The sequence below is a fragment of the Aptenodytes patagonicus genome, chromosome 7 (genome assembly GCF_965638725.1).
Source record: "Aptenodytes patagonicus chromosome 7, bAptPat1.pri.cur, whole genome shotgun sequence".
Taxonomy (NCBI): domain Eukaryota; kingdom Metazoa; phylum Chordata; class Aves; order Sphenisciformes; family Spheniscidae; genus Aptenodytes; species Aptenodytes patagonicus.
In genome coordinates this window covers 3425571-3436792 of record NC_134955.1, presented here as the reverse complement: position 1 = coordinate 3436792, position 11222 = coordinate 3425571, and the positions used below count along the sequence as shown (strand labels likewise).

At 44.2% G+C, this 11222-nt stretch overlaps 1 protein-coding gene across 1 annotated transcript; it reads left to right on the top strand.

Annotated features, from left to right (window-relative positions):
- The first annotated feature begins 3625 nt into the window (after window positions 1-3625).
- On the top strand, window positions 3626-7925 carry FADD (Fas associated via death domain). The gene is made up of 2 exons (XM_076343790.1): window positions 3626-4113; window positions 4583-7925. Exons 1-2 carry the CDS (start codon window positions 3813-3815, stop codon window positions 4867-4869), a joined length of 588 nt encoding a protein of 195 aa, XP_076199905.1. The 5' UTR covers window positions 3626-3812; the 3' UTR covers window positions 4870-7925.
- The last annotated feature ends 3297 nt before the right edge of the window (window positions 7926-11222 follow it).

Here is an 11222-nt window from a genome sequence, read left to right as displayed (position 1 = left end):
TCAAGAAACCTCTAAATTATTTGGTTAGGAACGGGATCATTCATAGCACTTAAATTTCTGGGAAACTTCCACTGAAATCTGAGCTGGCCTAATAAATCATTTCTATTAAATTTTATTCTGATGTGGAGCGGTTATGATCTGTTGACCTTGGCAAATACTTTCTTTGCTAAAGCCCCGTGAACTGCTTTCAAAGGAAATAACTGGAGGAAAGCAAGTTGCTTGGGTATTTTCATCTGTGAATGTGTCAAAGTACAGTTAACGGGTCAGATTCAGACATAATAAAAGGGACTACTAAATCACTATGCCAGGCATTAGGAGTAAGTTTAAAAGCATTTAAGTGATGATTTATATCTTAATTAAATGATGATTTGTATCTTTTAGTTCCAGATTTAGACTCCCTTAGAATTACACTGACGTATGCAATTGCTTTCACACCTCCTGGTACATCGGTGCTGAATCTGGCCGCTAAGTTCCTAAGAACCTATTAAAATCTCAGCTGATGTTGCTTTCAATTGCATGGCAAGGGATAGAGACTAAAGATATAAATTACGCTGATTTAGACTTCCTTCATGTAGACTTGCCTTTGAATTCAGCCAGCTGCCATCACCAGGCACAAACTATGCACCATGTGATTTGGTTCCTCCTGTTTTGTAGAGTCATCTTCCTTGGCAAAATTAAAATGAGATTTTTATTTAACTGGATGTTATACTATTTATATTGTTACTAGGGCTTACATCTGCTTTCTAAATTAACCCACATGCTGCAAATATATTTCTCCTTGGCATTACACTACCCTTTTTATTAATCTTTCTTTCAGTTTAAAGCACATTCAGGGCTGCAGAAAGAAAATGCATCTCCCAACCCAGGCACATCTCACCCCAGCTCAAATTCTTAGTGCCAATTCCCCTCGCCACTTACTTTACCATGAGACCCTGCAACAGGTTAATTTCCTCCAATTTGCAGCATTTAGGGACTACACAAAAATCTCTTTTAAACAGGTTTAATATCTCATCTGAGAGACTGGGAGTAATACGCACGTTAGCTGCTTTATAAAGTTGGCATGATTAGATGACCTGTCATTTTTCCTGGATGAGGAACATAAGGGGGTGGGGGGGTGGGGAAGGAGGCTGATGGAAGTCCTGAATTTGTTGTGAATTTTGGGATTATCTGGTTAAAAATCAAAGAAAATATTGCTAATGCTATAGCAGAGGAAATGATTTTAAAGGAATGCTTACTTGGAGGAAATTAGGTTGCCCAATGTTCATATAACCTGGGAGGATTGTATGGGAAACAAATCTTGTATTCAGTATGAAATATGTATTTTCTTATATCGTTGTGCCTGGTGCTGTGGATGCACAGCTGGGCTTCATGCGTGTAGCCAGTTCCATATATTGGCTTTCTTGGTCATGTGTAAGACTAGCCCTGTGTAACAGACTGAAACAGGATGCTGAAAATCTAGTGATTTTATCTAAGGAAGGCTTGTGCCTGTGGGAGTTTTAGAAATGTTTTGGGAGTAGGAGCTGTTCCTCACGTTGGAATGTGAGACTGGAGAAGGAGATGCAGAAAATGGTAACACTTAAGCTCGTGTATCTGAGACAGCAATCTTTTTATGACAAGGACCGTAGGTCTATTTGTGTTTTGCAACAATAATAAATTAAAGGCTGTACCGGAAACAATTTAGTGATGGGGTAGCTTGGGGAATCAACATGCAAGTGTTCACAAAAGAAAATCTCTGAGCTACCTGCACGTGCTGTGCAGAAAAACCATTACGGTTTTTCCAAACTTTGGGGACCTACCAAACAATGGGATGAACTTGAACTTTCCCATTTAAGAAAAGTTCGCCACCTTTCACCTTGTATAAAAATTGCCTTTAAAATAAAAGGACTTGCCCTATTTCTTGCCTTTTAAAGGTCAGGAGTTATTTCATGTCACAGTTTATCTTTGTGAGGAACAAAGCCCAGGCTGCAAGCCCTGCGTTTCCAGGGAAAGGCCGGGGGCCTCCAGGGGGGACCAAGGCCATACAGGGAGGGGAGAGGCTGCTTTCGCAGGCAGCTGCCAGGGAGGGACATGGAGTGAACAGCAGTGCCTCTTTGGGAGCGGGGCTCTGATGTGGCCTTTCTTAGAATAGAATCATAGAATAGAATCATAGAATAGTTTGGGTTGGAAGGGACCTTTAGAGGTCATCTAGTCCATGGGTCATCCATGGTCATCCATGTCCCCCTACCATGGGCAGGGACATCTTCAACTAGATCAGGTTGCTCAGAGCCCCGTCCACCCTGACCTTGAATGTTTCCAGGGATGGGGCATCCACCACCTCTCGGGGCAACCTGGGCCAGTGCTTCACCACCCTCAGCGTAAAACAGTTCTTCCTTAGATCTAGTCTAAATCTACCCCCCTTCAGTTTAAAGCCATTCCCCCTTGTCCTGTCGCAACAGGCCCTGCTAAAAAGTTTGCCGCCATCTTATTTACAAGCCCCCTTTAAGTACTGGCAGGCTGCAATAAGGTCTCCCCGAAGCCTTCTCTCCTCTAGGCTGAACAACCCCAACTCTCTCAGCCTTTCTTCATAGCAGAGGTGTTCCATCCCCCTGATCATTTTCGTGACCCTCCTCTGGACCCGCTCCAACAGGTCCATGTCTTTCTTATGCTGAGGGCTCCAGAGCTGGACGCAGGACTCCAGGTGGGGTCTCACCAGAGCAGAGCAGAGGATACCATTGGCCTTCTGGGCTGCGAGCGCACATTGCTGGCTCATGTCCAGCTTTTCATCCACCAGTACCCCCAAGTCCTTCTCAGCAGGGCTGCTCTCCATCCCTTCATCCCCCAGCCTGTAGTGATACCAGGGGTTGCCCCGATCCAGGTGCAGGACCTTGCACTTGGCCTTGTTGAACCTCATGAGGTTCACACGGGCCCACTTCTCCAGCTTGTCCAGGTCCCTCTGGATGGCATCCCGTCCCCCTGGCACGTCGACCGCACCACTCAGCTCGGTGTCATCTGCAAACTTGCTGAGGGTGCACTCGATCCCACTATGTCATTGATGAAGATATTAAACAGTAATGGTCCCAATACGGACCCCTGCGGGACGCCACTCGTCACCAATCTCCATCTGGACTCTGAATGGAGCAATCTCCATTCTTGCTCTTTGTCGAGCGAGTCCTTTTATCCTTGTACTTCCTTTTCCCCTTTTGCAAAAAAAACCCAAAAAGTAACCCTTGGAGATTTAGGTGCTGACAAGAAGGCCAATAATTCTGTATTAAACGGGGAACCTACAGTTCCCCCAACTTAGGGCTCGGCCAAGGCTGATGTGCCAGGACCCGGCCCTGCTCCTCCTGCAGCAGGAGATCGGCCGTGCCGAGCTCGGCTCCAACACACGTTTTGTATTCGCCATCACAAAACAAGCCCGTTCGCCTCCGAGGGCTTTTGAGCACTGCGCCGTTCCTAAAACCAGGCTGAGCGGCGGCAGGCGAGGGCAGACACGGCCCGTGACAGGGCAGCCTGGGGGGGCCGCCATCTTATGGCGGGCGGGTGGAGGGGAGCCCGCCGCCGCCGCGGTCACGTGACTTCCGGGCAAGGCAGCCGCCGGCTGCGCGGGCGGAGGGTCGGGGCCAGCGCGGCGGCGCCGGGGCGGGCCGGGCCGGGTCGGGTCGGGTCGGGTGTCCCCGGGTCTCCCCGAGCTCTCCGGCCCCGCGGGAAGTCGCTCTGTGGAAACAGGAACGCAGTCCGCCCCCGGAAGGCGGGGACGGGACTCCGCCAGCCTTTCCGCGCGGCCTGTGCCTCGCCCCGGGCCTGGTGCTGGTTGCGGTGTAGGTCTCGGCACCATGGATCCGTTTTTGACTCTGCTGCACTCTTTCTCCTCGAGCTTGTCGGACAGCGAGCTTTCTTCCCTGAAGTTTCTCTGCCGGGGGAAAATTGGGAAAAGGAAGCTTGAGTCAGTCCGCAGCGGCGGGGAGCTCTTCAGCATCCTTCTCGAGCAGCAGCTGATTAGAAGCGGCGAGGTATCGTTTCTTGAAGGCTTGCTTGCGAGCATTAAAAGAGAAGATTTGGTCTCGCAGCTGAAGCATTTCGTAGAGGAAGGGGAAGCTAATGCTCCTGATGATCAACCAGATGTGCATGAAAAACGTAGGTGGATTATTTTTTTAACACCACCACCCCACCCCACCCCACCCCAAGCGACCCCAGTAAATCCGTACGAATCGCCTGGCTGTGGGTACGCTTAGAGCAGACACACGGCACGGCCGCCCTCAGTTGCCTGCTGTAGCTGAGCCCACCGCTGAGGGTGTTTCTGCTACTGGCTGCTGCCCGGGGCTGTGTTGTACCTGGAGACGTACCGTGAGGGCAGCATATGCTGCAAACAGCTTTCCGGAGCAGAAATTTCTTCCCTTCTTGTATCAAATGGTCACTTGGAAATCCCGCTGTGTACTTGGGATTCCGACTATATCCAGCAGCTTTTCAGACGTGGTATGACCTTCAGTGTGTGCAATGCAGCAAGAGTGGTAGCGTTTTGCTTCAAAAAAAAAAAAAAAAAATTAAAAGTTGTCTCATTTCTTAGTGAATGCATCACTAACTTGATACATTTCTGCTATTTCAGGTCTGCTGAAGGCAGCTTTTGAAGTCATATGTGAAAATGTCGGGAGAGACTGGAAAATTGTGATGCGAAAACTTGGCTTTTCTGAAGTGAAAATGGACAGAGTAGTGGCAGCTAATCCATTTAATTTGCGGGAACAGTTGGCTCAGTCACTTCGAGAGTGGCAGAAATGGAAGGGAAGAGATGCAAAGGTGACTGACTTAATAAAAGCTCTTCGGGGCTGTAATATGAATTTGGTGGCAGACAGAGTTGAACAGAAGCTCTTGTCACTGAACACTGGAACCAGGTGAAATCAATATAAAAACACTTCTATATCCCACACATGGGGAAGAAGGCAGAGAAGTAGAGGTGCCTTCTACTCTTCTGAAGCAAAATCAATATCATTGATTCTTATTGATTACTTATTCTGCCATTAATTTATGTGTCTTACTAGGTTGATTTGTAGTCAGATGAAGATTAACATAAAACCAAATTCCTTTCAGGTAATGCTTTGTAGTTTGATGCTTCCTTTAAGAAATTTTAACTTTTAGAAGACCTAAACTCCATTTTGTAGAAATTCTCACACTTTTGTTCTACCACCTACCTGAAAACAAGATTTGCTTTACTGCAGGTACTTTTCAGATATATCTTCTCTGAAAAGACATCCATGGGACGCTTCTGAGGCAACTGTAATTTCACAGGGATGTTGGATTTTTTTTTTTTTGTGGCCTATTATAACTGTAGTGTGAAAGGGAAAAGGAGTAGACCTCTTAGCTGTGTACTGGGTTTTCTTTTTGAGTAGCATAAGATAATACCTTCCATAATTTGTTGAATACACTTGCTCTGCGTAAAAGGATACTAAAACAACTGTAACCTCAGACCCTAAGACTGCAGTGCAAGAGGGCTAGTAACTATTGTGGTGGCTTTTTCTTGGCAGAAAATGTGCCCGGGTTCAAAATGAACTAGTTGAAATCAAATGTCTGTATCAAGTGCCTTCATTATCCTGAAGGAAATGTTCGCCTGAAACTATCAAAGAAATTGTGTGTGTCTCTCAGATGTTTACAGCAGCCTCTTTTTACTGCCGTGGATGTTCTAAGATTGTTTACTAGGAATCCTTTTGTCACAGAGTCAGGTCATGTCTGCTGGAAGTTGCAGCTCACCTCATAAGTAAGCCGCAGTTATCTGTGCTCTTGGTAACAGAAGTGTGTACTGTAACAAAAACCTAGAAAACAAATTGGTTTCTTTTTAGTGGAGGGGTGTGAGAGCCTACTGAGAGAAAATGTATAATACTGACTTTCCTCTAGCGATATCCAGTGAAGGTGAGCTGTCTTTTGCCACAGTTTGTTCTCTTCAAAGGTCGCTCCAGATCCAATAGCTCTTCCAAGTTCTCTGCAATTTTTTAGTTCATTCCTGTTCCTTTACATTTTTTGAAAGTGATTGTAAGCAACTCGCAGAGGAAGGAGGATTTATGAACGAGACCAGATTCAGTTTTCAGCTTTAATTTGGAACAGACCTCAAAAAATGGCCTTCACGCCTAATGTAAAACTGGAAGAATTGCACAAGCTTCAAGACATGCAGGGCTGTAGAGGCCTCTGGGGACTATCCCCTGTGCGAGGGAGAAAAGTTCTTTGAAATCATTATTGCTTGAATGAGTAGGATTGTTTGTTACTGCAAACATCCTTCTAACTACATAAATAGATACTTGAAGAAGAGAGGCTTCTTTTTTGCTACTGTACCTGTGTGACTTTTAGCTCCTTTCAAGTTCTTTTTACATGGTGCAATTACTGTGAAGGCTAGGTGCCAGCATATAATATACCACTACTCTGCATAAATGTGGTGACATTGATAACTTTCAAGTTTTTGTTGCAGTTGGTGCCTTTAGTTTAGATGATGACACTTGAATAATTGATTGTAGTTAATGGAAACTGCTGTAATGTGAACTTACCTTTTCATTAAGGTTTTTTCTTAAATGATTCTCACAAGTATTTTTCTAATCGTAGTATTTCAATATCAGGGATTGTATACAAGCAAAGGAGCAATGGGTAATACAGAAGTTCCCACTTGTCCGCCTTTTGGGCAGGTGCAGTTCTTCAAGTACTTGGTCCAATACCTGTCAGTATCGATTGTCAATTCCAGGCTTCCAGTAGGAGATAACGGTGCTGCACTTCAGCTAAATGATGAGCTCAAAAGGTTTTTGTTTCATAGATACAGTCTTCATTCTACAGTATTTAAAGAAAATGATTGCTTCTGACTTTTTTCCTTCGTGCCTCTAAGCAATCTTTGTGAGCAGAGTGGAGTAGAAGTGAAGTTAGCAAGATAAGTTGTATTTGTGGTGAAACAGCTCTGCAACAGTTCCAAGTTCAATCTGTCCAGAAACATGGTTTTTGTATCCACTTGTAGTAAGTCTTCTGGTTCACAGAAGATACTTTTATCTGGAATTTGAAAAGAAGTATCCTGCCTACTGTATATAACCAGGAGATTTTAAGAATCATTAGGAATAACTTGTTAGTTGTAGCCAAGCGCTCATCAGCTACGAGAAATATTCTGCCTCAGACAATAAAAACCTCTTGTTTCTTTAAGGATTTGTACTTAGTGGATATTTTACTGTGTATGAAAGCAATGAACTAGACTGCATCAATCTGTGCAGTACCTCAGGGCCAATTAAAACCTGGTTTTATTAGAGATTAAAAAGATGATTCTGTGAGAACAAAATCAAATGGAACAAAATCTTTTTATTGGGAGGAGGGGTAAGGAAAAAGGATGCAATTTTTAAGGAAATGTGTTGTGGTCCAGTTAGCAATCTTTTATTTTCAAATGGAGTATTTTTGACTCAAATATATGTATTTTTATAACTTGAATTACAGTTTTATATTGTATAATTTTGTGCACATTTCATTAAAAAATACTTCCTTAAAAACAAAAGAAATTTAACTGGTTTTTTATATTATGGGATTGCTGTCTATGATGAGATCTCTAATTATGAGAAGATAAATGTTAAGGACACTTTTAAAGCAAGGAGTGGTGCTAAACAGGCGTTATGTTACCAATGTCCTTCTTGGAACATTAAAAAAAAAAAAAAAAAGCAAAAAGCTTTGTCACTGAATTTCTCAGAAGTGCTAAAAAGGCTGTAGTTCTCCTAGCAGGAGTAGCATTTGAATGCTGTCACTCAGGGAAGTGTAAGAAAATCAATTCTATGCCAGCCCTCAGGAGCCTAAAATGGCGTCGCAGTGCAGCGCATGCATGGGAGATAGGCCTTCTGTGAGTAAATCCCTTACTGTTGTTTTCCTTATTTTTCCTCTGCTCGTCATGCTCTGGTAAGGATGTTGTATTTGTTTTACAATTAATTAAAAACATAGCTTATTCTAAACCTGTTCAGGCTTTTAGAGGATGTGTTCAAAAGTTAAACTCATAGAGGCCTCGGTGTTCTGTGAAGTATTTACTGGCACTGATGTGTTAGTGCGCACTTAAAGCTTTGAATGCATAAGACAAGTAACTTAATCACCCATTTTATCAAATTCTCAAGGATACTCTGCAAGAGTATCTGCCTGTGAGGAACTACTAAAACCTTTTCCGTTCGGTCTCTTGAGAGTCTTGTTTCCCTACAGCCTTGAGAAAACAACACATCAAAAAATGTTGAGAATAAAAAGTGTCATCTCGGGAGAATTCTCATTTTGGAGGATTGTTTTGCCATGTCGCTTCACAGTCCCTTTCAGTACTTGCTTGCCATTTCCTGTGATTTTTGAAGATATCAATTATATATTGCATATTAAGGTTTTTTTTTTTAAAATTGCATTATTTTCATTACTGAGTTAAGAGAAGTTTTCTAGATTTTTAATTAAAATTTCCTCTTGTACAAATTGGTTGTCATGCATATTTCAAATGCGATGCTTTGTTTTCCTTTTTCTCCATTCCCCAAACACAGGCAGCTGTATTTCCTCCAGCCTTTGTTTCAGTCCTAAAATAATTGGCTACTTTCTGAAATCATGGAATCATAGAATGGTTTGGGTTGGAAGGGACCTTTAGAGGTCATCTAGTCCAACCCCCCTGCTGTGGGCAGGGACATCTTCAACTAGATCAGGTTGCTCAGAGCCCCGTCCAACCTGACCTTGAATGTTTCCAGGGATGGGGCATCCACCACCTCTCGGGGCAACCTGGGCCAGTGCTTCACCACCCTCAGTGTAAAACATTTCTTCCCTATATCTAGTCTATATCTACCCCCCTTTAGTTTAAAGCCATTCCCCCTTGTCCTGTCGCAACAGGCCCTGCTAAAAAGTTTGCCGCCATCTTATTTACAAGCCCCCTTTAAGTACTGACAGGCTGCAATAAGGTCTCCCCGAAGCCTTCTCTCCTCTAGGCTGAACAACCCCAACTCCCTCAGCCTTTCTTCATAGCAGAGGTGTTCCATCCCCCTGATCATTTTCGTGACCCTCCTCTGGACCCGCTCCAACAGGTCCGTGTCTTTCTTATGCTGAGGGCTCCAGAGCTGGACGCAGGACTCCAGGTGGGGTCTCACCAGAGCAGAGGAGAGGGGCAGAATCCCCTCCCTCGACCTGCTGGCCACACTGCTTTGGATGCAGCCCAGGATACGATTGGCCTTCTGGGCTGCAAGCGCACATTGCTGGCTCATGGCCAGCTTTTCATCCACCAGTACCCCCAAGTCCTTCTCGGCAGGGCTGCTCTCCATCCCTTCATCCCCCAGCCTGTAGTGATACCGGGGGCTGCCCCGACCCAGGTGCAGGACCTTGCACTTGGCCTTGTTAAACCTCATGAGGTTCACACAGGCCACTTCTCCAGCTTGTCCAGGTCCCTCTGGATGGCATCCCGTCCCCCTGGCCTGTCAACCACACCACTCAGCTTGGTGTCATCTGCAAACTTGCTGAGGGTGCACTCAATCCCACTATGTCACTGATGAAGATGTTAAACAGTACTGGTCCCAATACGGACCCCTGCGGGACGCCACTCATCACCAATCTCCATCTGGACATTGAGCCGCTGACCACTACCCTCTGGATGCGACCATCTAACCAATTCCTCACCCACCGGACAGGCCACCCATCAAATCCATACCTCTCCAGTTTAGAGAGAAGGATGTTGTGGGGGACCGTGTCAAAGGCCTGACAGAGGTCCAGATAGATGACATCTGTAGCCCTTCCCGTGTCCACTGATGTAGTCACTCCATCATAGAAGGCCACTAGGTTAGTCAGGCAGGACTTGCCCTTGGTGAAGCCATGCTGGCTGTCTCGAATCACCTCCCTGTCCTCCATGTGCCTTAGCATAGCTTCCAGGAGGATCTGTTCCATGATCTTCCCAGAGCTGAGACTGACTGACCTGTAGTTCCCGGATCTTCCTTTTTTCCCTTTTTAAAAGTGGGGGTTATGTTTCCCCTTTTCCAGTCAGTGGGAATGTTGCCGGACTGCCATGACTTCTCAAATATGATGGCTAGTGGCTTAGCAACTTCATCCGAATTGCTTCATTTAATTGTCTAATGCAAAAAGCTTAGTAACACATGGTGTATCTCCGAGCTCTCAGCATGTTCTTAATTCAGGCTTTTTGGTTGAGTATTTTTCAATTTAAATTTATTTCTAATCACCGTCTTTGTTTCTTTCACAATTACCAAAAGGTGGTTTGTGCTGTTCTTCCCATTCCCTGCATGGATTACCTATGTCCTTAAAATGTGTTCCAGAGCGGAGAATATTTTTCTAAGTTGTTTTCCCTCTGATTTGTTACTTCTTTTCTCTGCCAGTGGTTTTATTGCAAGGATGCACTGGTAGAATTACAGAAGCTAGTTCACTGTTTCAACTGTATACCATCAAAATAGGAATTGTGGGGGTGAGATGAGGGGTAGGGGAAGGAGTTTTGAGTAAATGTTCAAGAACTTTTGAAGAATCTATCTTTGTCTTCGTAAAAATTTTTGTAGCTGAGGATTACTTAACATCAAGAGGGTGTGTTGCAACGGGTTCTGGGAACTGTAGGGCTAGAGACAAGGAAGCACAGCTTTACTCAGCTGCCGGGAAAGTGCGGAGTAATGCAGGCTTCTGCGTGGGAATCTGTGTGGAATAAACTTACAGGCACTCTTAATGATTAAAGAGGCATAAGTTTCCCTCACAGAGCTATTTCTGCTAGTGTTTCATTCTGGAGAACTTTACACATTCATTTCTTAAAACAGACTAAGAATAAAATAACATAGGTTTGTTCCTGTAAAATTTTATGTAATATATATTATTAAAATATGTTAAGTTGGTAATGCTGGTTGAGTTTAAATTCGGCGACTCCCGTGATTTGACCGGTGTTGGAAGTTGAAAACTTTTTCATCGTTTTCCAAATACGCTATGGGTACAGTTCTTCTTGCGTGGATAGTAAGGCAGCTTTCCTTTCTTTCAGCTCGGGGTTTAGTTTGTCAGAGAAAAGGGTAATGCTGTGTTTCTGGCAGGACACAGCTTTCAAAGTAACCAGCTATTGTAGCAAAGTTAAGGTTTTTGTATGTACTCTCTAAGACGCTGAAGAGATTGGTATATAAAAAATAACAGCTATGAAAGAGGTTTTGAGGATTACATCTCCAATACAATGTAGTAAGTACCTTTGCTAAGGAAAGCAGCTTAATGTCAACTTTGTATGTCTAATGTTTCAAAAAGTTATCAAACTGGTGTTTTTATTTACTTCATAG